The sequence below is a fragment of the Coregonus lavaretus genome (assembly GCF_964263955.1).
Source record: "Coregonus lavaretus genome assembly, chromosome: 20".
NCBI lineage: Eukaryota > Metazoa > Chordata > Actinopteri > Salmoniformes > Salmonidae > Coregonus > Coregonus lavaretus.
Window position 1 is genome coordinate 32,532,122 of NC_140007.1, and position 25,155 is coordinate 32,557,276.

General features: G+C 44.0%; 2 protein-coding genes across 2 annotated transcripts; one reads left to right on the forward strand and one right to left on the reverse strand.

Moving 5' to 3' along the window:
- Nucleotides 1–501: 501 nt before the first annotated feature.
- LOC311148330 (serine/threonine-protein phosphatase 6 regulatory ankyrin repeat subunit C-like) lies at nt 502–17,430 on the reverse strand. The gene is made up of 26 exons (XM_084185263.1): nt 17,284–17,430; nt 16,902–16,988; nt 16,499–16,577; nt 16,191–16,261; nt 15,879–16,079; nt 15,595–15,682; nt 15,192–15,334; nt 13,888–14,100; nt 13,574–13,652; nt 13,272–13,469; nt 12,986–13,103; nt 12,820–12,888; nt 12,460–12,600; nt 12,291–12,353; nt 12,032–12,143; nt 11,843–11,914; nt 11,492–11,693; nt 11,187–11,274; nt 5,704–5,821; nt 5,267–5,486; nt 5,004–5,091; nt 4,386–4,469; nt 4,057–4,202; nt 3,786–3,868; nt 3,448–3,622; nt 502–3,259 (listed from the first exon to the last, which is right to left on the reverse strand). The coding sequence occupies exons 1-26, from the start codon at nt 17,308–17,310 to the stop codon at nt 3,006–3,008; spliced, it is 3,219 nt and encodes a 1,072-aa protein (XP_084041389.1). The 5' UTR covers nt 17,311–17,430; the 3' UTR covers nt 502–3,005.
- A 309-nt stretch (nt 17,431–17,739) lies between these two features.
- On the forward strand, nt 17,740–22,053 carry LOC311147769 (coenzyme Q-binding protein COQ10 homolog A, mitochondrial-like). Its single transcript, XM_084184542.1, has 5 exons — nt 17,740–18,235; nt 18,918–19,070; nt 19,289–19,481; nt 19,734–19,835; nt 20,046–22,053. Exons 1-5 carry the CDS (start codon nt 18,099–18,101, stop codon nt 20,211–20,213), a joined length of 753 nt encoding a protein of 250 aa, XP_084040668.1. The 5' UTR covers nt 17,740–18,098; the 3' UTR covers nt 20,214–22,053.
- The last annotated feature ends 3,102 nt before the right edge of the window (nt 22,054–25,155 follow it).

Consider the following 25,155-nt stretch of genomic DNA (forward strand, 5'->3'; position numbering starts at 1 on the left):
CATGAACAATCACGCCCAACCAAGGAATCCTCTCCTTACCAGATGCACAGGTCTGACTACTAGGATCAAATGCATCTCTGCTACCAAGTGGGTGAGACCCTAGGGTTCGTCATATTATGCCATCCTGCATTCATACTGCCAAGATGTCATATGGTTCTAAAGGTATTTAATGAGATGCCATGGTGGCAATCAATTTACATGTTTTCTTGGCACAGGGAAAAATGCAGTGGACACACCGACTACAACCATTAGTCTAGAATAGATAATGTCCATGTAGCTAGGCCTAGTTTCAGAACAGCAAACAAGATTACCAAGGAAACAAAAGCCCTTGAGACTATGATTGTCTTGTCAATAACGTTCAAATGCCAGAAAGTAAATATTGCTTAAATTATACAAAAACGAAAAGAGAAGAGCATTTCAATCTCATACCAGAACTGACCATTGTACTAGTCAAGATACAGGCTTTTCGATAGAGAGGAACAGTGGTATTGCTCCATCTCTTAAGAACACTGAACAAAAATATTAACGCAACATGTAAAGTGTTGGTCCCATGTTTCATGAGCTGAAATAAAAGATCCCTGAAATGTTCCATACGCACAAAAAGCTTATTTCTCTCAAATTTTGTGCACAAATTTGTTTACATCCCTGTTAGTGGGCATTTCTCCTTTGCCAAGACAATGCATCCACCTGACCGGTGTGGCATATCAAGAAGCTGATTAAACAGCATGATCATTACACAGGTGCACCTTGTGCTGGTGACAATAAAAGGCCACTCGAAAATGTGCAGTTGTGTCACACAACACAATGTCACAGATGTCTCAAGTTGAGGGAGCATGCAATTAGCATGCTGACTGCAGGAATGGTCCACCAGAGCTGTTACCAGAGACTTTAATGTTCATTTCTCTACCATAAACCGCCTAGAAACATTGTTTTAGAGAATTTGGCAGTAAATCCAACCGGCCACACAACTGCAGGCCACGTGTAACCATCCCAGCACAGGACCTCCACATCTGGGTTCTTTACCTGCGGGACCGTCTGAGACCAGACGTTGATGTCAACGTTGTGAACAGAGTGCCCCATGGTGGCGTGGGGTTATGGTATGGGCAGGCATAAGCTACGGACAACGAACACGATTGCATTTTATCGAAGGCAATTTGAATGCACAGAGATACCATGACGAGATCCTGAGGCCCATTGTGGTGCCATTCATCCGCTGCCATCACCTCATGTTTCAGCATGATAATGCACAGCCCCATGTCGCAAGGATCTGTACACAATTCCTGGAAGCTGAAAATGTCCCAGTTCTTCCATGACCTGCATACTCACTAGACATGTCACCCATTGAACAGTTCCCGCCAATATCCAGCAACTTCGCACAGCCATTGAAGAGGAGTGGGACAACATTCCACAGGCCACAATCAACAGCCTGTCCAATTCTATGCAAAGGAGATGTGTTGCACTGCATGAGGCAAATGGTGGTCACACCAGATACTGACTGGTTTTCTGATCCACGCCCCTACTTTTTTTTAAAGGTATCTGTGACCAACAGATGCATATGTGTGCTCCCAGTCATGAAATCCATAGATCAGGGCCTAATTAATTAATTTAAATTGACGGATTTCCATATATGAACTGTAAGTCAGTAAAATCTTTGAAATTGTTTCATGTTGCATTTATATTTTTGTTCAGTATAAATTCAATTTCAGATTGACCTAGGCTACATTTTGGGAAATAACACCATTTCGATTCCTCTCTGAAGGTCATTCCAATTCAATGCACCAAAGCCTTTTGAGAATGATATAAGAAAAAACAAAAAACGTGAGAAATAAATTGAAATGGCTTGTAAAATGACTGAGCAGTAATCTCAGAATACAAGAGGCTTCACTGAGGTGCAAAGGGGCGAGCCCGCTCCCAAAGACTTCACCTAAATTACCAAGGCATCATTGCTAATACTCTCCCTGTCTAGTCGTTCAGCAGCTGCACAATTATTTATCGAGGTATCTCAAGATCCATCTAACGTCTTTCTCTATACAGTACATCTCAAATAAATATTGTTGTTTTGCCATAGTAGTGATGATCACCTTTGGTCATAACTGATATGCTTTGAACCACATTCTAGCTTAGTAAACACAAAACTGTGTTGTAGACAATCCTTCAGCATTGAGAATAAATTGATGCTAAAATGCCAACCCGAGCATTGTACTCCTTTGCAAGGAGACATGCTTACATTTACATTTTTCTAACTTTAGCAGCTCTATGAAAATGCCAAACTATTTTAGGCTAAAAGTTTAAATATAGGCTACTACAGAAGGTACATATTATAATCATTTTTGAAAAAGTCAGAATAGATATATTTTAGCATTGCACTCTTGGGCAGGACTTTCTTCTGTATGGTTCCTTCATCAAGTCCTCAACCCTATTTTACCCGTTTGATCATTCTCCTTTGGGGAAGGCTGTGCATTCCTATACAAGGCCACCACTACTAGTCCTAGTTTCCGATATTATATTAAATACTGAATGATATGAGAAAAGTGACTAAACAAGAGACTACAAATAAACTCAAACAGCTGTCAGTCATTTTTCTGTGCTGACAAGTACCTACAAGTACCTATTTGCGGGACATTTTTTAAAGGGATTGATTATTTAGGGATGTTGTGGTTGGTTATTAGCAACCATTTTGGGACAAACAGCAGCATTCCAGTGACCTTACAGAAAGAGAGATCAGTCTCTCTGTGTTAAGCACTAACTACTACAGAGCTGGGATAGATAGATGCTGTGAGCTCTATTTGCATATAGGTTTGACTGCACTTCAGGAGAAGACCACACAAACGCACGTGCACACACACACACACACACACACACACACACACAGGCATGTAGGTGGGTGCACTCAAGGGAGTCACCCTGTGGTGGTGGTAGTAGTGGTGTCAGATTGTAGGTGTAGGATGACCTCACTCAGAAAGGCACCCGGCCAGGCTGACGGCGGCGCCATGGCGGTCTTTGACTTAGCCGTGGTGATGGTGGAGGCCTCCGTTGGGCAGGGGCGTGCAGGCAGCGGTGATGCCGCAGTGCTTCAGTAGGTTGAGACCGGGGGAGATGGAGGAGGAGACAGAGACGGAGGAGCAGGAGGAAGAGGGGCATGAGGAAGAGGAGCAGGAGGAAGAGTCCAGAGGAGGGAAAGGCTTCATGGTAGAGAGGATCAGAGCCAGGCAGTCAGCCACATCCTTGTTGGGGGCGCAGGCCAGGGCTGGAGTGTGGCCTGGTCAACAACAGAAACACCATCAGACCAGATACACTAGAAAGCTGTTGTCTCCTATGCTCAAGGAGGAGAAAAATGCCTAAGTAAGTAACAATCAGAAATAAATTAGAAAGCCCATAGCATTAGGACTTTAAGATGTTAAAATGAAGATGAGGTTTGGAGAAAGGTGGAATAGTGTCTCTCCTTACCCTCCTCATCCACTGCCAGTACTGTGGCTCCTCGACTCAGCAGTGCCTGGACCACGGTGGCCAGACCGTTGCGTGCTGCTAGATGCAGGGGCATTTGCAGTGCAGCGTTGGTTGCATTGACGAGGGTAGCGTTATGGATCTCCCCCAGAATCAGCAGGGCACACATCTCATGAGCCTGCGAGACAAATATAGAAACATGCTTACGTCAACCATCATCATCATCAATACATGCACTTCCTTAATCTCCAGTCAGAGGTGCTGAATAGTCAAAGCTTGAATGTTGTGTTATTACACTCCATTTCTTTCTGAGCTCTGATGATATTGTGAGGAGTGCTTACCTTGCTGCAGGCCAGATGCAGGGCAGTATTTCCATTGTCGTCCAGCAGTGTCAGGTCAGCCTTGGCCCGGTGCAGGAGGATGGCTGGAAACACCAGGGAAGAACCAAGAGATAAATGACACAGGATTCATCTTTACAGCTCTACCCAACACATAATGAATTCCCTCCAATCAAGTGTTAGTTCATTCTTCTTCATAGGCTTAGATGAGGGAGAACCTGTTTAACTCTATCCTTTTGCAAAACATCAACGAAAAGGTGCTCTGTAGACTTACCCACAGTGCCACTCTGTCCGTTGTCGGCGGCGACCATGAGAGCAGAGCGTCCGGTGTGGTCCACGGCGTTGATCTCAGCTCCGTGGCGTAGGACCAGCTGCAGCCCCGCCACGTCCTCGGCACATGCTGCGGCGTGAAGAGGGGTCCTATAGGCAAAGAGAGAGGCAGCCCAATCTTGGAAAGCTCAGTCTCGCATGACAATGAAACAGGAGTTAAAACTGGAGCCACACTGAGTGCAGAGGTACAGCTCAGAAGACATACCAATGAAACGGGAGATACCCAAGTAAACATCTAGTAAGGTAATGACACCTTGCTCTCAATTAACTTACCTTCCTTTAGTATCCCTGGTGTTAACCATCTGTACACCAGCAGATTCCAACAGCATCTCTGCAGCTGCACTACGGCCATTCATTCTGTAACATCACACATCAAAGGTCACTACCAACTCATAGGAAACATGACCACAGACGGGTTGGCTGATAACGCCATGAAAATGATAAGCGTGCATCGATGTGGCTGGATTCCGAACGGTCAGATAGCTAGCAACAATGACAAGAAGCTGCCATGTAGGGAATCGTAGGTGGCTCGTTTCAGCTCATTGTATCGTTATTGCTACCATGTCTTGAGGCGTTTTGACTGATGTCTATGCTAATATGGCTAAATTTCGCTAGCTAGCTAACCGACAACTGTAACGATGTATTTGAGAGACAACAAGTGCTCATTGTGCAAATGTATTTGTTTTCAATAAACATTTGAAGACTAAATATAGTTTACATGTTGTCAACAGTCTAAGCCAACCCTGTAGTTTAGCACGCGTCAGTTTTGTTGCTAAACAACCAACCCGTTTATAGAACCCATCATTACTGATCCTTTCCCAAACACTGTTTTACAGACATTGCCCTAATAATGTATTATAATGTTTAAAACATTGATTAGAGAATACTCACAGAGCACAGTGCAACGGGGTAAAGGAGTTTCCCTCCTGGCTACTACATGTTTTGTGTTCAAGTAAAACCTCCAAACAGCCTTCATGCCCTGATAGGAGGAAGAAAAAAGTGTGTTTCAAATGTACATAGCGATTTCATTTGAATTACGAACAGTCACACTACAAAACAGAAACTGTTTCCCCCCCCACATTTCATTTATACATTTAAATATACACCCTTATTGAAAGAGGGTGTTTTGGGATGTAACCAATAACCATGCAGACCTTGGTAGGCGGCCCAGTGAGACGGTGTGTACTCATCGTGGTCCAATAGGGAGTCCAGAGGATCGGAGCGAGTGGCGGCACGCAGCAGACTGGCGAGGATGTCAGTATAGCGGCGGGAGGCAGCGTAGTGCAGGGGGGTACGACCCTGGCCGTCCCGACACAGGGCAGATGCCTCGTGATCCAGCAGGGCCGTCACACAGTCCTCACGGCCCACCACCGCCTACGGGACAGGGACCAAAGAGTTACACAGCTATATTTCATCAACTTTTACAGTGCTTTAATATACATTTTAAACTAATGTTGCAGTGTTCCTCTGTATCACATAACAACCAGGCAGGCTAGGTCTAGAGCTCTACAATATGACCTTTTTCACAGGACAGTTTCACTAAGTCCTGCTCAGCTCAGTAGTGTGAAAAGCCTCCAGGAGTGTAGCTCACCCCTCTGTGCAGGGCAGTGCTGCCCCTCTTGTCCTTGGCGTCAGGCCAGGCCCCCTTCTCCAACAGCAGGTGGACACAGTCTGTATGGCCACCTAGAACGGCCAGCATCAGAGGAGTCCTGAGGATGAAGATATGGAGGACCACACAGTCATTTACATAACAACGTCAACAACAATGCTTTCTAGCAGACAGTGTGATTCTGTAAATCTTCAGTAAACAGCCTAAACTGTATTCCTGACACTGTATCTACAGTTGAAGTCGGAAGTTTACATACACTTAGGTTGGAGTCATTAAAACTCGTTTTTCAACCACTCCACAAATGTCTTGTTAACAAACTATAGTTTTGGCAAGTCGGTTAGGACATCTACTTTGTGCATGACACAAGTAATTATTCCAACAATTGTTTACAGACAGATTATTTCACTTATAATTCACTGTATCACAATTTCAGTGGGTCAGAAGTTTACATACACTAAGTTGACTGTGCCTTTAAACAGCTTGGAAAATTCCAGAAAATGATGTCATGCTTTAGAAGCTTCTGATAAATGATGTCAATTAGCCTGAGTCAATTGGAGGTGTATCTGTGGATGTATTTCAAGGCCAACCTTCAAACTCAGTGCCTCTTTGCTTGACATCATGGGAAAATCAAAAGAAATCAGCCAAGACCTCAGAAACAAATTTGTAGACCTCCACAAGTCTGGTTCATCTTTGGGAGCAATTTCCAAACGCCTGAAGGTACCACGTTCATCTGTACAAACAATAGTACGCAAGTATAAACACCATGGGACCACGCAGCCGTCATACAGCTCAGGAAGGAAACGCGTTCTGTCTCCTAGAGATTAAGGTACTTTGGTGCGAAAAGTGCAAATCAATCCCAGAACAAGGAGGAAACAGGTACAAAAGTATCTATATCCACAGTAAAACAAGTCCTATATCGACATAACCTGAAAGGCCGCTCAGCAAGGAAGAAGCCACTGCTCCAAAACCGCCATAAAAATGCCAGACTACGGTTTGCAACTGCACATGGGGACAAAGATCGTACTTTTTGGAGAAATGTCCTCTGGTCTGATGAAACAAAAATAGAACTGTTTGCCATAATGACCATCGTTATGTTTGGAGGAAAAAGGGGGTTGCTTGCAAGCCGAAGAACACCATCCCAACCGTGAAGCACGGGGGTGGCAGCATCATGCTGTGGGGGTGCTTTGCTGCAGGAGGGACTGGTGCATTTCACAAAATAGATGGCATCATGAGGAAGGAAAATTATGTGGATATATTGAAGCAACATCTCAATATATTACTTAGGAAGTTAAAGCTTGGTTGCAAATGGTCTTCCAAATGGACCCCAAACATTTTTATTTTATTTCACCTTTATTTAACCAGGTAAGCCAGTTGAGAACAAGTTCTCATTTACAACTGCGACCTGGCCAAGATAAAGCAAAGCAGTGCGATAAAAACAACACAGAGTTACAGATGGGGTAAAAAACATAAAGTCAAAAATACAACAGAAAATATATATACAGTGTGTGCAAATGTAGCAAGTTATGGAGGTAAGGCAATAAATAGGCTATAGTGCAAAATAATTACAATAGTATTAACACTGGAATGCTAGATGTGCAAGAGATGATGTGCAAATAGAGATACTGGGGTGCAAAAGAGCAAAATAAATAACAATATAGGGATGAGGTAGTTGGGTGGGCTAATTTCAGATGGGCTGTGTACAGGTGCAGTGATCGGTAAGGTGCTCTGACAACTGATGCTTAAAGTTAGTGAGGGAGATAAGAGTCTCCAGCTTCAGAGATTTTTGCAATTCGTTCCAGTCATTGGCAGCAGAGAACTGGAAGGAAAGGCGGCCAAAGGAGGTGTTGGCTTTGGGAATGACCAGTGAGATATACCTGCTGGAGCGCAGACTACGGGTGGGTGCTGCTATGGTGACCAATGAGCTAAAATAAGGCGGGGATTTGCCTAGCAGTGATTTATAGATGGCCTGGAGCCAGTGGGTTTGACGACGAACATGTAGTGAGGACCAGCCAACAAGAGCATACAGGTCACAGTGGTGGGTAGCGTATGGGGCTTTGGAGACAAAACGGATGGCAATGTGATAGACTACATCCAATTTGCTGAGTAGAGTGTTGGAGGCTATTTTGTAAATGACATCGCCGAAGTCAAGGATCGGTAGGATAGTCAGTTTTACGAGGGCATGTTTGGCAGCATGAGTGAAGGAGGCTTTGTTGCGAAATAGGAAGCAGATTCTAGATTTAACTTTGGATTGGAGATTCTTTATGTGAGTCTGGAAGGAGAGTTTACAGTCTAACCAGACACCTAGGTATTTGTAGTTGTCCACATACTCTAGGTCAGACCCGTCAAGAGTGGTGATTCTAGTCGGGTGGGCGGGTGCCAGCAGCGTTCGATTGAAAAGCATGCATTTAGTTTTACTAGTGTTTAAGAGCAGTTGGAGGCTCCTGAAGGAGTGTTGTATGGCATTGAAGCTCGTTTGGAGGTTTGTTAATACAGTGTCCAATGAAGGGCCAGATGTATACAAAATGGTGTCGTCTGCGTAGAGGTGGATCTGAGAGTCACCAGCAGCAAGAGCGACATCATTGATATACACAGAGAAAAGTGTCGGCCCAAGAATTGAACCCTGTGGCACCCCCATAGAGACTGCCATAGGTCCAGACAACAGGCCCTCCGATTTGACACACTGAACTCTATCTGAGAAGTAGTTGGTGAACCAGGCAAGGCAGTCATTTGAGAAACCAAGGCTATTTAGTCTGCCAATAAGAATGCGGTGGTTGACAGAGTCGAAAGCCTTGGCCAGGTCGATGAAGACGGCTGCACAGTACTGTCTATTATCAATCGCGGTTATAATATCGTTTAGGACCTTGAGCGTGGCTGAAGTGCACCCATGACCAGCTCGGAAACCGGATTGCATAGCGGAGAAGGTACGGTGGTATTCGAAATGGTCGGTGATCCGTTTGTTAACTTGGCTTTCAAATACTTTCGAAAGGCAGGACAGGATGGATATAGGTCTGTAGCAGTTTGGATCTAGAGTGTCACCCCCTTTGAAGAGGGGGATGACCGCGGCAGCTTTCCAATCTCTGGGGATCTCAGACGTTATGAAAGAGAGGTTGAACAGACTAGTAATAGGGGTTGCGACAATTTCGGCGGCTAGTTTTAGAAAGAAAGGGTCCAGATTGTCTAGCCCAGCTGATTTGTAGGGGTCCAGATTTTGCAGCTCTTTCAAAACGTCAGCTGTCTGAATTTGTGTGAAGGAGAAGCGGGGGGGGCATGGGCAAGTTTCAGCGGAGGGTGCAGAGTTGGTGGCCGGGGTAGTGGTAGCCAGATGGAAAGCATGGCCAGCTGTAGCAAAATGCTTGTTGAAATTCTCGATTATTGTAGATTTATCGGTGGTGATAGTGTTTCCTAGCCTCAGTGCAGTGGGCAACTGGGAGGAAGTGCTCTTATTCTCCATGGACTTTACAGTGTCCCAAAACTTTTTGGAGTTAGTGCTACAGGATGCAAATTTCTGTTTGAAAAAGCTAGCCTTTGCTTTCCTGACTGCTTGTGTATATTGGCTCCTAACTTCCCTGAAAAGTTGCATATCGCGGGGGCTATTTGATGCTAATGCAGTACGCCACAGGATGTTTTTGTGCTGGTCAAGGGCAGTCAAGTCTGAGGAGAACCAGGGGCTATATCGGTTCTTAGTTCTGTATTTTTTGAATGGGGCATGTTTATTTAAGATTGAGAGGAAATTACTTTTAAGGAACAACCAGGCATCCTCTACTGACGGAATGAGATCTATATCCATCCAGGATACCTGGGCCAGGTCAATTAGGAAGGCCTGCTCGCTAAAGTGTTTTAGGGAGCGTTTGACAGTGATGAGGGGTGGTCGTTTGACCGCGGACCCGTTACGGACGCAGGCAATAAGGCAGTGATCGCTGAGATCCTGGTTGAAGACAGCTGAGGTGTATTTGTTAGTCAGGATGATATCTATGAGGGTACCCATGTTTACGGATTTAGGGTTGTACCTGGTAGGTTCGTTGATAATTTGCGTGAGGTTGAGGGCATCTAGTTTGGATTGTAGGATGGCCGGGGTATTAAGCATATCCCAATTTAGGTCACCAAGCAGTACGAACTCTGAGGATAAATGGGGGGCAATCAATTCACATATGGTGTCCAGGGCACATCTGGGGGCTGAGGGGGGTCTGTAGCAAGCGGCAACAGTGAGAGACTTATTTCTGGAAAGGTGGATTTTTAGAAGTAGAAGCTCAAACTGTTTGGGCACAGACCTGGATAGTATGATAGAGCTCTGCATGCTATCTCTACAGTAGATTGCAACTCCACCCCCTTTGGCAGTTCTATCTAGACGGAAAATGTTATAGTTGGGGATGGAAATTTCAGAATTTTTGGTGGCCTTCCTGAGCCAGGATTCAGACACTGCTAGAACATCAGGGTTGGCGGAGTGTGCTAACGCAGTGAATAACTCAAACTTAGGAAGTAGACTTCTGATGTTTACGTGCAAGAAACCAAGACTTTTGCGATTACAGAAGTCAGCAAATGATAGCGCCTGGGGAGTAGGAGTGATACTGAGGGCTGCAGGGCCTGGGTTAGCCTCTACATCACCAGAGGAACAGAGGAGGACTAGAATAAGGATACGGCTAAAGGCTTTAAGAACTGGTCTTCTAGTGCGTTGGGTACATTGAATAAAGGGGGCAGATTTCCGGGTGTTGTAGAAAAGATTCAGGGTACTTCCAAAGTTGTGGTAGGGACAACAAAGTCAAGGTATTGGAGTGGCCATCACAAAGCCCTGACCTCAATCCTATAGAAAATGTGTGGGCAGAACTGAAAAAGCGTGTGAGAGCAAGGAGGCCTACAAACCTGACTCAGTTACACCAGCTCTGTCAGGAGGAATGGGCCAAAATTCACCCAACTTACTGTGGGAAGCTTGTGGAAGGCTACCCGAAACGTTTGACCCAAGTTAAACAATTTAAAGGCAATGCTACCAAATACTAATTGAGTGTATGTAAACTTCTGACCCACTGGGAATGTGATGAAAGAAATAAAAGCAGAAATAAATAATTCTACTATTATTCTGACATTTCACATTCTTAAAATAAAGTGGTGATCCTAACTGACCTAAGACAGGGAATTTTACTAGGATTAAAATGTCAGGAATTGTGAAAAACTGAGTTTAAATGTATTTGGCCAAGGTGAATGTAAACTTCCGACTAATAATAATATGCCATTTAGCAGACGCTTTTATCCAAAGCGACTTACAGTCATGCGTGCATTCATTAATTTTTTTTGTGTATGGGTGGTTCCGGTGATCGAACCCACTACCTTGGCGTTACAAGCGCCGTGCTCTACCAACTGAGCTACAGAGGACTTCAACTGTATATGGAGTTACTAAAAGTAAATAACACAATCATTGACATTACAACAACAACGTTTCCTGGCAGGCAGCCAGAAAGAGAGAGACTACTCACTGTCCCTGTGTGTCTGTGATGTTGGTAAGGTCTGCCTCCTCCCCGCTGTCCACCAGCATGTGCAGACATTCCGTGTGGCCGTTGGCAGCTGATATGAAACAAATATAATTTCATTACACATTCAACCCTGACTGCTTTGTTTCTAAGCTATTACATACTTGCTAAAACAGACAATATCGAACATACACAGGGACACATGCTTGCATGTATTCATTACACATGGCAAATAAACTTGAAACTAATTCATTTGAACCCACATCTGGTTCTTTGGGAAGGGGGGTAAAGAACCATGAAGTGATCCGTACCTGCGACGTGTAGAGGGGTCCACATGTGGCTGTTCTCATTGAGGAGGCAGGAGGCCCCCTGGGCCAGCAGGACCTCTACACAGCGGACGTAACCTCTCTGGGAAGCCAAGTAGAGCACAGAGCGGCCCGAGGCATCCTGTACATCTACGTATGCAGCAGTCTCCGTCAGCACACTCAATGCCTGCCAGTGGCCATTATCAGCCTGAGGGGGAGAGGAGATGGGATACGACAGGAAACAGTCATGTTTTTGGCTGCTCTATATGAACATGGCATCTTCTCTATAGGAAACACACACTCATTGTCTCAAGCTAAGAAGTAACAGAGAGGATTTTAGGAATGAAAAGCACTTACAGCTAAATGCAACGGACTCACTGGAATACTGCTCTCAATGTCTCCCAATGCATTAAACGACATTTCCAGGAGCTAAAGGGACAGATTCTTGATGTATTACTATCCACAGATACAGCAAAGCCATGATGAAAAACAATTGACCTAAATGGCTGTAGCTATGCAAGGTACTGAACAAACAGAAGGACTCACCAGTTCCAGGTTCTGCTTGTTGCCGTGGGAAGCAGCATAGTGAACAGCACTGTAACCTTTAGAGTTGACCAGGGATGGGTCGGCACCGTTGTCCAACAGATGCTCCAAGCAACTAGCAACAAAGACAAACAAAAGCAACAGTCAAGTAGTGGTCATGAAATTAACAACATCTTTTGAGTCCTTTAAGCAGATCTTTAAATCAGTAGAAATGTAAAAAATAAAAACTATACAGAATAATGGTTGCAGACAGTAAACTAACAAATAGGACTCCTTATCTCCATCCTCCTCGCTCTGAAGAGTCCCGGGGAAATGTCGGTCCATTCTGGAAGTGCAGAATGAACACATTTATTCACTAATTCAACACGTAGCTATGTTTCCTGAAAGCGTCTTGGTGTATTTGTGGATGGAGTGTGTGTGTGAGTTCCTACCTGCAGAAGGCCTGGGAGGCAGCAGAGTAGTGTAGGGGAGTGCAACCTGTATGGTCTGGCTCGTTGACCTCAGCACCAGCACTCACTAGGGTCACAGTGCATTGGTACCTCCCATTAGCAGCTGCATAGTGCAACGGAGTCCTGAGAGACAGAGAGAGAAGGCCCACCTAATAATCAGTGCATTAAATCAATCAAATGTATTCATAAAGCACTTTTTACATTAGCCGTTGTCACAAAGAGCTTTTACAGTACCCCAGCAATCTCAAATCACTGACTATTCCACAGAACATTATTATCTCGTACCCACACCAGGTTGAGTACAAACACAGACAAAGAAATTAATCAGTGGCAAAAACGCACCTTCCCGATTGGTCCCTCTGATTCAAGTCGGTACCACTGCTTAAGAGCAAGTTCAGACATTCAACGTTTCTGTCAGAAGCGGAGAAGTGAGGAATAACATGATGAGAATTATCCAATACAATAGTTCAGAGTAGGTCCAGTTTTGGAGTGTGATTCTGTGTCTTACCCTCCAGAAGCAGCAGCGTGTAGACAGGTCCTTCCAAAGTTGTCTGGAGTGTTTATGTCAAACCCGGCTGATAGTACGTGCTCCTTACTCATGGATGAAACAATACTGTACAGCTGACCTGAGGGGAGAGGAAGAGGCAACCTGGACTGATCAATCAAACACAGATAACATACAAGACACTACATTCTGACACTAAAGACACAGCTCCTCCAGTGTATAGGCATTGTGAAACAGAATCCAACAGATGCGTGTTTGAATGAATAATATAATGTATATAAGTACCAACCTGAGGAGAGTAGCTTACGACAACAGTCTGAAAACCCATAGAGCACAGCCAGGTGCAGCGGGAACATCCCATGAATCCCTTGTCTGGCTGTATCTGCACCGTTGGTCATCAGTGTGCTGATCAGTAGTTCATGGCCGTACTTAGCAGCAACATGGAGGGGGGTATTGCCATATTTATCCACACTGTCAATCTCTCCACCTAACAACAAACAAACAAGAAACATTAAATCAGAGAACCAGTGGGACAGGACTTGTATAAAGCATCCTAACACGTCATTCAGTCAGATGGGTTGTCATGGTTACCGTTTTGGATGAGGATCTGAGAGCGGGTGAAGCGTCCGTGAATGGCTGCCATGTGCAGGGGGCTCTTCCCTGCATTACTCTGGAGAAGGGAGAAGAGAAAGATGGCAAACTAAGTAACTAGTCTGGCAGAGAACAGATAAATCCTCCCATCGCCACCCATTAAACAACATGTAAGGCTGTCTCAGAGTAGAGGTGCTGATCTAGGATCAGTTTTGCATTTTAGATCATAATGAATAGGTTTACATAGACAGGCGGGGACCTGATCCTAGATCAGTATTTCTACTCATTGACGCTTTCTGAATACGGGCCCAGACCTGCTGGTTGACGTCGGCCCCGTTGTTGACCAGCAGCTCCAGGCAGAGGGCCCCGTTGGTGGACACAGCGGCCAGGTGCAGTGGGGTATAGCCACTCCTGTTGGGCTGGTTGACGTTAGCTCCGTGGTTCACCAGCTCGTTGGCCACAGCCTCTTGGCCTGTGTAGCAGGCCACATGCAGCGCAGTGTTCCCAAAGGCATTTGGCTCATCCAGCTGAAAGAGTGCAAGATCACACAAGACATGAGGAGATAGCTAAGCAACAAATATAAAAAAAAATTAAAAAAGGAGAGAATTTAATTGTAATCAAAGATAATCCTCTGTCTCTTCTGGTAATGGTCAGACTAGAACTCTCAATTAATATTACTTCCTATGGCTATCTTGAGCATCCATTTACCCATAAGGCCATTTTGAGACAGCTCACATTTTACCGGTGTACACGCAGCTGACTAATGACAAATATCGCCTACGCACACAGAACTGTATCTCCTTGACGGTGCCTAAGGCCCGTACAGAGCTAGGTAAAAAAGCATTCCAGTACTTTGCCTCCTCTACTTGGAACAAGCTACAAAAGGACTTGAAACTACAGGAGCTCATCTCCTTGAATCATTTTAAAGCCATAGTAAAATCTTCGGTGGAAAATGAATTGGCCGGCTGTCAATGGCTTTTTATTTTTTACCCCTTTTTCGTGATATCAAATTGGTAGTTACAGTCTTGTCCCATCGCTGCAACTCCCGTGCGGACTCGGGAGAGGCAAAGGTCGAGAGCCATGTGTCCTCCAAAACACGACCCCGTCAAGCCGCACTGCTTCTTGACACACTGCTCGCTTAACCCGGAAGCCAGCCGCACCAATGTGTCGGAAGAAACACTGTACAGCTGGCGACCGAAGCCACAAGGACATCACAGCCGGCCAAACCCTCCCCTAACCCGCACGACGCTGGGCCAATTGTGCACCGCCTTATGGGTCTCCTGGTCGCAGCCGGCTGCGACACAGCCCGGGATCGAATCCGGATCTGTAGTGACGCCTCTAGCAATGATCAGTGCCTTAGACCGCTGCACCACTCGGGAGGCCCCGGGTGTCAATGTTTTGACCCCTAGTTGAACCACTCCTCCCAAAACCAATGTGCCTGTTCAATGTGTCAACTGATGTTTTTAAAACTGTAGTGCTTTGTGTTTGATGTTGTAAATGTTTGAAACTTTGTGTATTGCTATTTTGGCCAGGTCTCTCTTGCAAAAGAGATGTTTAATCTCAATGAGACTAACCTGGTAAAATAAATGTAAAATGAATACAATTTGACCTGACTCACCTCAGCCCCGAGCCTCAGTAGGTACTTGACTATGTCAATGTGTCCGCTGGCAGCGGCAGCGTGGAGAGGGGTGTAGCCCTGCTTGTCCTTGCAGCCCTTGTCTGCACTCCGAGACACTAGCAGCTTCAACACTTCTAGATGCCCTATAAGACACATGGGAGAGGAAGTGTGTGAGAAGGGGAGAGAGGGAGTGTGTCCTGTGGGTCTCACAGGAGTACTGTTTTAATGTCACCCTCTAGTGAGAAGTACATCCATATTGTTCATCCAACTTAAAAACAGGACTTACTGGGAAACACTGAATATTTTCATCACCTGCCATTCACGCCAAATTTATGAAATTCAGATTTTACGGTACTCTAAGAAAATCATGTTAAGAGTTTTCCCAGTGCAAAGCCCAACTCACCTAAGTACGCTGCCCAGTGGATAGGCTGTCTCTCTCTCTTATCATTGGTCCTCAAGTTGGCCCCTTTATTCAGCAGCAACTTCACCATCTGAGGAAAGACAAGGTGAAAATTACATATTAATATTTTCATTATTCACAAAAGCATCTCAGAGTAGGCATGCTGATCTATGACCAGTTTTTCCTTTAAAATTATAATGAATAAGATGGGAGAACTGATCCTAGATCAACACTCCTACTCTGAAATGGTTTGTAAAAACATAGTATTTCCAGCCCTCCCCTCTCACCTCCATGTATCCGCTCTGAGCAGCGTGGTGCAAGGCGGTTCTGCCAGTGCGGTCTGCCATGCTCAGATTGCTCAGCTGGGGGAGCAGGGCCTCTGCACAGCGCGTGGCTCTATTAGCAGCTGCAACATGCAGTGGTGTCTGCCAGAACTTGTCTCGTGCATTGGCCTCAGCTCCCTGCCGCAGAAGTAGCCCCACTGCTCTCTGGAGAGAGAAGGAATCAAACTGGGCTTGACAGCACCCCAAAAAATGGTACCAAACATTGATACAGTGCTTTATAATCTTCACATTAGAGAGATGATCAGCACTGCTTACTTCATTCCGGGAGGCAGCAGCTCTGTGCAATGGTGTTAACCACACATGGTCCTTAGCATTTACATTTGCACCTATGAGTGTACAAAACAAGGTGCAATATTAGAGGGCCATGACAAGTACAGTAGTCATTTCTTTCATGTTGTAGTCAGACTAATGAACAATGAACAGACACTATACAGTGTTACTACAACTGCAAGTAGACCAAAACCACCTTTTCATTGCACACACAGCAGGAGGTCAGACGTGGGCTGTTCTGTTTGGTGAACATAGCTGCCAGTGGTTGGTTGGTTAATTTTGGTCACAATTACCTGCATTGATGAGGAGGTCGATTATATGAACATCCCCCAAACAGGCAGCAGCATGTAGCGGGGTACGTCGCTCTTGGTCCTGTGGGAAAAGGTAAGACAAATTAATAATCTATAGTAAGATGCAAAATCCATCTCCCTCTTACACCGACAGCCACCAATAAGTATATTGATGAAATATTGCTGAAAGATCTACATTTAGGCCTTCTGTTGACATTCTACTATTATTGTAGATATATAATTATGCCTCATCACATGAACTGGGAAAAGGATCCACCTGGCACCCCTCTACTTGTAATAACTAACTGGGAAAATGTTGCGATACAGTAGCTAGCTACAATATCAACACGCCATAAACCAGAGCTATAGCTAGCACGAGCTGTAGCTAGCACTGGCACAAACATACCAGTGCATTGACGTCCTCTTTCTTGTTGTGCAATAGTAGTTGAATTTCATCGGCATTCCGATTGAAAACTGCTTGGACCAGTGGAGGCTGCGGATAAGCACAGGAGAACGTCAGACTGTGTGGTTAGCAAGAAATCGCATCTAGCTAAGTCAAGTGAACAGTTTGCAGACAGCATCAATCCGCATCAGGCCGGGCCGAGGTTTAGCTAACGTTAGCTAGCAATCCTACGACACATTGCTTGCAGATACTTGCACCAGTGACGTTATTGCACTGGTCAACTTTCAGGAAAATGTAATCAAAACACTGGATTAGCTAGCTAACTAGCCAGCCAAATAGGCTATTCATTTAACGCGATAGCTAGCTAACTAGCATGCTAGCTCACCTGGTCTGTAATGTTGTGTACTCCCATCTCCCAAAGTCAGCCAGGACGGAGCTCCTTCATTAGGGTGGAACTGCAAGGTATAGTAAACGATAGTTAACCCATGTAGATAGCTAGCTATCTGTAAGATAGTTCTTGGTCGGTGTTTGCTGTCCGTCTCTGCCGGATGTTTGTTTGTTAGTTCTGCTATCGTGCACATGCGCAGTCCCACGTTTTGACCTGCGAGGGCCTCGCTGTGTTTAAGAGGAATGACAATTATATACTAAATGCATTTTTAAAATAATCTCACCATTTTAAAATGGCACTCGTTTATTATATAAGAAATTATGGTTTACTCCCAGAAAAGTGATTTGGGAGCAGGACGGCTGGTATTGTAGTACCTCCGACACAGTTGGTGGCAGCAATGCATCGATAGGGCAGTTGCTCTGTTTCAGAACAGTGTGTCCCTGGCCATGAGCCTGACCGACACCGGTGTTTACTTTACTAAGCAGAGAAGGTCGACGTTTCAAGGGTTGTAGCGGTATGAGGAAAAACTCGAACGCGCAATTTATGCACCCTCAGCGACCCAGGACATCGAGCTTGGAATAAATAAACGACTTATGTAAACGCGGCCTTTTTGGTCGCGTCTACTTGGATAAGTGAACTGAAGCGTATCTACACCGTCTCTGACGTTGATGGATGCCGTGAAATAGGATTGGGAAAGGCTTCAAATAGCCAATCCGAAGTGGGCTAAAATCAGTGTTTAACAGAAGGCTACAGATCCAGTTTCAGTGATCCATTATTCTGCCTGAGGTTCTGATAAAGTAACCCATAATATAATGGCAGCCTCAGCAACTGCCCGGCGAATGCCGATGGGTGTGCGGACATTCAGTGAGTTTCTGGAGATTGCTGTAGGCTCGGGGCGCTCACCTTGTCACACCGCGGGGTCAAGAGAACATATGAGGCAGACTATCAGGTGAGATAAATAAATTGATAACTTAATGTGACACAATTAACCAATCAGTGTTGTGCATGCGCATTGTGCATATCTTTGAATCAGCTATGGTGCAGGTTTTTGTTCCAGCCAAGCACTTAGACACCTGGTTCAAATAGCTCCACACTGAAGAACATTACGTTTTTTCAGAGCATATAAACAGTTAGTAACTCTTGTGTTCTTCCTATTAATCATCACATTTTCATTAAGGGCCAAAAAGTTCCCTTTTCAGTCCCATCAATGTCACCATTGTTGTATATGCATATTGTGGCATCCTTCATATTGGTTTCACTTTGTCAGTAGTGCTCTCTGTAATTTTGTCTATGACTGTAATTCAACATTTTATGACTCTCACACAGTTATTTGTAGTGAGCATATTTGGACCCCAATAGCGAAACATGCCAGCTCTGCAAGCCACCTCATGTAACCTGACTGAGTGGGTCGCATTACATATAGTTCCATTCATGTGTTTACTCAGAATATAGTAGCTTGTCCTAGACATTGAAGGTTAGGACACTACTGACAACCTTTTCCCCTACTGGCAATATATTATTTCTGCCCTGACTCTATAGGCAGGAAGCCTGTCTGGAAAAGGGTGTTTGTTAGAGATGTTACACTCCAGTATTTTTAACATGATCCTCTCTTTCTCTCCCTTCCACATCAGACACTTGTCATCATGCGGTATTGTAATGACTAGGACTCCTAGAGTGCTCTGCCAACAGCAGAATTGGGACACGATGACATCAGTTCCCCACAGCAGAACCTTCATGGGGTTCACAAATAAGAGGAAGGAGTACTCAGAGCGGAGGATACTGGGGTAAGATGCTACCACACATGAAAGAAAATATATTGTAGGACTTACTATTTCTGTATGTAGGTACAAGCACGAATGAGAGCTTGAATGCATAGATAGAAAGATGTCATGGATAGATTTCATTTTAAAGGAAAAAATAAGGCTTTGCCTATTTGAAACACAAAATGTAAATGGAAGTGATGTAATGTTGTTTTCAAACTTATTTTGCTATGCCGCTTCAGGTACTCTATGCTGGAGATGTATGATGTGGTAGCCAACGTGGATGACTACAAACTCTTTGTCCCCTGGTGTAAGAAGTCCCAGACCATCATGAAGAGGGCAGGCCACTCCAAAGCTCAGCTGGAGGTGGGGTTCCCACCAATCGTAGAGCGATACACATCCATGATCAGCGTGGTGCGACCCCACATGGTCAAAGTAAGTTCCTCCTGCTTAAATAGGGTTTCAAAATTCCAGTAACTTCCAGATTTCCTGCTTATTCCAGGAATCTTCCAACCAGAATTTTGGGAAAACCTGGGATTTTTGGGGAAAGTTACCAGGTTTTTGCTATCCTATTTAGTCCCGCTTAATTGAGGATTCATGAATTATGATGAGATACGTGATGATCATTGTTTGTTTGATGATACAGTAATCTAAGTAACCCTTTCTCATCGGATTGAATTGTGTTAGGCGGTGTGCACAGATGGAACACTTTTCAACCACCTGGAGACGATATGGCGCTTCAGTCCTGGAATCCCTGGTTATCCCCGCACCTGCACTGTGGACGTTTCGGTGAATATGACAGCCCCAGCTTGCTGCCTTTTTATTTATCTCATGCTGAAACCTCTCAGTTTCTTCTAATCTTGCTCTCTATTTGTGCATAGACCTTGTGCATGTGAATAGTCTGACTAAGTTATATCCTCTGACTGACCTTTTTTTCTTTCTCTTTTGGATGTCTTCTCTGACTGACATTCTGCCCTCTCCTTCCTTCCTGCCACACAGATCTCCTTTGAGTTCCGGTCCTTGCTCCACTCCCAGTTAGCAACTGTGTTTTTTGACGAGGTGGTAAAGAAGAATGTGTCTGCCTTCGAGCGTCGGGCCGGCACGCTCTACGGCCCACAGACTCGCGTCCCACGGGAGTTAATGTTCCATGAGGTACACCAAACGTGAGGTCCCTCTGCCATTGTGTGCCCTTGTCCCAAACCAACCTGCACCTTCACCCTGGCTGTCCCCTGTATCACCTAGCTGGACCTGCATGACACTACACCACCCAGCCTCCACCAACCGCCTCCATTACCACCCAGGCCCAGATGCCATTAGCCTGGTCCCAGAACTGTTTGTGCTGTCTTGCCAACTCCTATGGTCACACTGGCGTGAGAGACAGCACTTCTGAGATCTTGGACCATCTGAGACCAGGCTAAGATGCCACTTAGTGCATCCTCACATCATAGAGTAAGGACCAAGCAATCAGTGTGGGCATCAGCCTGGCTAATCACCCTTCACAACTAGTTGAAAGTCCCATATCTTAGCCTGGATCATGTCTTGTAAAAAGCTGCCATCTACCTCCTCACAAGGTTTACTCTTCAGCACAGGCCCCTTGTTGCATTGGTGCTTGTGCACAATTTCAATAAAATAATCCTTCCAAATCTAGCTGTAAAACAAAAAAGCCACTACACAAATTGGAATAGATTTAATTTATTGCTGTGTAATCGTGAGTGAACAGGACACAATATTGAGTCAACGAATGACATGGACCATTTTGAGTCTGTCATACAATATGTCTATAGATGCAGGTGCACTCCACTTACCTGCCACATTCAAGTCGTCCAATCATGTCAAATGAATTGAACTTAGAAATATATTTTAAATGTACAGTATTGCTTATACCGAGAAGTGCTTTTTAAAAAATGTATTTGTTTTGAAATTATTGATATAAATATACACTGAGTATACAAAACATTAAGAACACTTGCTCTTTCCGTGATATAAACTGACCAGGTGAATCCAGGTGAAAGCGATGATCCTTTATTGATGTCACTTGTTAAATCCACTTCAATCAGTGTAGATGAAGAGGAGGATACTGGTATACTCAGTGTGTGTGTGTATATAATTTATATATATACTATTCATATTTTAAAAATTAGCAAGTGAACTGCTTTTCTTCACTTTGGTGTGTGCAGAGAGAATGTTGGTCAAGTGCTTTATTTTTCATGGATAAAATGTAATTGGCACCTTTTTAAATTGTCTGTTCAATGTTGAGCTTGTATGTAGATATGGAGAAAATGAGCTTTATGTTGATATGCTGTGAAAATTCTATAAAGTGTGTCAAGACGGTTGTGTGTGTCAAGACAGGCTGCCTAGCGTGTTCAGAAATTAAACAAGACAAAGTTATTTTAGTGCAATAGTTATTTATGCAGGAAAGATATGGCTACTTGTGTAGGAAGTTTTCTTTTGAATTGTATTTCAGTTGGGTTTGCCTATGTTTTAATGGGAAGACATGCAAATTATATTTTAGTTATTAATGTGTAATAACAGAAAGGGCTCAGCAAAGTCTAACAAATCATGTCTAATGTACTGGTATGTATTTGCTCTTTGCTATGATGGTAGAATTTACTCTCGGGGGTCATGAAAGGTCAACATAGGAAGCTATTTTAAGTGTATGTCTTTTAGATTCAAGACTTCATTTGTTCTTAAGCAAGAATCCCAAGACTCATAAGCACTGTCTCAATACTTCAAAGCAACTTCCTTTTTGTATTTTTTTTATGTTCTAAAGCAACCAATAAGTTGCTAGTGGTCATCCAGTGTGATGCAACAGTAACAATATTGCGCCTCTAGCCTTCCTGAGAACCGCTGTATTCATTGGTTTTTATTTTCCCTGTCGGGTCGGATTTTCCCACCAGATTTTGTGCTGCGCATAATGAGTGTGTTGATATAAGGCAATTGTATTTGTGTGCATGATGTGTGTATTGTAAATAAAGATGGAGGTGGAATTGTGAATCATGTTACAGTATTCCTAATTAAGCCTACTTATTCTTTCAATTAGATCTAAGTGAGCAATAATGCACAGATGGGTGTTGAGACCCAAACAGTGTATGAGCATATATTGTTTGAGTTTGGCGTGCTGATCAAATTGGTTTTACCTAAGTGAAGATGTTTTTAGTGTGTGCATTTCCACTTCTGTAGCCATGGTATCAGTTGTAGAACAAACCCTATATTTATTGTGCTCTACTTGTTTTTTTTCTCCAATTAGAATTTCAGCAAAATGTTACATTCTGGTTTTGACCATGAGCAGCTGTTCACTGCTCACTACAAAATTACACTTATTAATAGAATGGAATATTGGGAATGTGCGTGCATACAATGTAGTCCAAATACATATTGCCATAACTCCTTACTGAGTTGTTTCCATCGCAGTGTCAAGCACGAAAGCTGAAGTGGAAAAAAATGTAATCACATTTTATTTGCCACATGCGCCGAATGCAACAGGTGTAGAAAAAGTGTGAGTCAGTGTGTGGGGGTGGGGTGGGGTGGCGGGGGGGGGGGGGCAAGTGACGTGCTGGGGTGGGTGGGATGCAGCCTTTTCAAAGGGAAACCAGAGCAGGGTGGTGGTATCTGGGCCAGTTATTAATAACAGCACAGAGAGAAGATGGGTCCTTTAACCTCTACGGGATCGGTGTCCCGTTTACGGGACAGTTGAGCTAACGTGCGCTAATGTGATTAGCATGACTGTTGTAAGTAACAGCAAACTTTCCAGGACATAGACATGTCTTATATGGGCAGAAACCTTAAATTCTTGTTACAGTGAAAAAATACCATGCTATTTGAGGAGAGTGCACAACAACAAAATTATCACGGCAACTGGCTTGATACATTCACCAATGAAGGTAAACTATGTACTTACATTCAGTAATCTTGCTCTGATTTGTCATCCTGAAGGTCCCAGAGATAAAATGTAGCATAGTTTTGTTTGATAAAATCCATTTTTATATTCAAATGTAGGAACTGGGTTCTACAGTTTGAACCCTTGCTGTCTCTGGCTCCACACCCACCCCACCCAGCCATCTAGATGTGTGAAAGTTAGTGTATAAGCTAATGATCCATCATGTATGACATTCCTGGGAGTGTGTAAACTTAGATTTTGTATTACCATACCATTTTTGTATGTTCTCTATAGTTATGTACTTGAAAATGTATCAACTGACCAATTCGGCACATTTGGGCAGACTTGATACAAAATAGTCCAGTATTGCAATGCTTCACTGGATCAATCTGAAACTTTGCACACACACTGCTGCTGTCTAGTGGCCAAAATCTAAATTGTGCCTAAACTGCAATATTAGATTGTGGTCTTTCTCTTGTATTTCAAAGATGATGGAACATCTTTTATCTTTTACCAGATCTGTGTTATATTCTCCTACATTAATTTCACATTTCCACAAACTTCAAAGTGTTTCCTTTCAAATGGTATCAAGAATCTGCATATCCTTGCTTCAGGTCCTGAGCTACAGGCAGTTAGATTTGGGTATGTCATTTTAGGCGAAAATTGAAAAAAAGGGTCCGATCCTTAAGAGGTTAACAACCTGCCAGTTATTATTATTACACAAATCTCCCATACACCACCATACCTATACAAATTCAATCACAAGGGAAGAAAGAAAGACTACCATGTTGGGTAATACTGTACTTAAACAGAACAATATAAATTGATTGTTGTAGGAAATGAACTAAAGTTCACTAAACAAAGCCCCACTTCCTTGTGATTCAGCTGTCTAGCCCTGTATACAGAAACAGACATGGCCTGGGCAGAGCCTTATGACTGCAGTGGAGGCTCATGCAACAGTGGCTGAGAGTGGTTGTTTCAGTGTGTAACATTATCCTCTGTCTGGTCTCATGACTGCAGTTCTCCAGAGCCAGAAACAAGAGAGCCAGAGGTGAGACATGGACTGCTGGGCATATTTGACATACAGTAAGCTGGCTGGTTGTGTTTTTTTTTTTTTTTTTTTTTTACATGCACAAGGGTATTCTCATTCCATTTCAAAACCTAAATTCAGCAAAAAAAAGAAACGTCCTCTCACTATCAACTGCGTTTATTTTAAGCAAACTTAACATGTGTAAATATTTGTATGAACATAACAAGATTCAACAACTGAGACATAAACTGAACAAGTTCCACAGACATGTGACTAACAGAAATTGAATAATGTGTCCCTGAACAAAGGGGGGGTCAAAATCATCTTCCACCAAGGCACCTGCAAGTTCCCAGACATTTCTGGGGGGAATGGCCCTAGCTCTCACCCTCCGATTCAACAGGTCCCAGACGTGCTCAATGGGATTGAGATGCAGGCTCTTCGCTGGCCATGGCAGAACATTGACATTCCTGTCTTGCAGGAAATCACTCACAGAACGAGCAGTTGTTGTTGCCATCCTGTACCTGTCCCGCAGGTGTGATGTTTGGATGTACCGATCCTGTGCAGGCGTTGTTACACGTGGTCTGCCACTGCGAGGACGATCAGCTCTCCGTCCTGTCTCACAGTACGGACATTGCAATTTATTGCCCTGGCCACATGTGCAGTCCTCATGCCTCCTTGCAGCATGCCTAAGGCACGTTCACGCAGATGAGCAGGGACCCTGGGCATCTTTGTTTAGGTGTTTTTCAGAGTCAGTAGAAAGGCCTCTTTAGTGTCCTAAGTTTTCATAACTGTGACCTTAATTGCCTACCGTCTGTAAGCTGTTAGTGTCTTAATGACCGTTCCACAGGTGCATGTTCATTAATTGTTTATGGTTCATTGAACAAGCATGGGAAACAGTGTATAAACCCTTTACAATGAAGATCTGTGAAGTTATTTGGATTTTTACAAATTATCTTTGAAAGACAGGGTCCTGAAAAAGGGACGTTTCTTTTTTTGCTGAGTTTAGCAATGCCAGTCCCATGCCTAGAAATGCCAGTCCAAATCCTATTATGTACAGTTCATCCAGGACATTGAGACAGGAGGACAATCTGCCAGGAATAGATTACCAGCGACTTCGCAAGTTTCCATTTGTTATTGAAATAACCTTGTCAGTTTTCAACCTCTTTTCACACCACGAGTAAACATGAACACATGACACCAAG

Bases quoted from the DNA above. Each gene is read 5' to 3' on its own strand.
- LOC311148330 (XM_084185263.1), bottom strand. From the start codon at position 17,310: ATGGGAGTACACAACATTACAGACCAG. The intron at 16,080-16,190 runs GTAAGCAGTGCT...TTCTCTCTCCAG, and splicing joins CTGCTGCCTCCCGGAATGAA to AGAGCAGTGGGGCTACTTCT. The intron at 4,470-5,003 runs GTGAGTATTCTC...GTGATGTTACAG, and splicing joins ACCCCGTTGCACTGTGCTCT to AATGAATGGCCGTAGTGCAG.
- LOC311147769 (XM_084184542.1), top strand. From the start codon at position 18,099: ATGGCAGCCTCAGCAACTGCCCGGCGAATGCCGATGGGTGTGCGGACA. The intron at 18,236-18,917 runs GTGAGATAAATA...CTTCCACATCAG, and splicing joins CATATGAGGCAGACTATCAG to ACACTTGTCATCATGCGGTA. The intron at 19,482-19,733 runs GTAAGTTCCTCC...GAATTGTGTTAG, and splicing joins TGCGACCCCACATGGTCAAA to GCGGTGTGCACAGATGGAAC.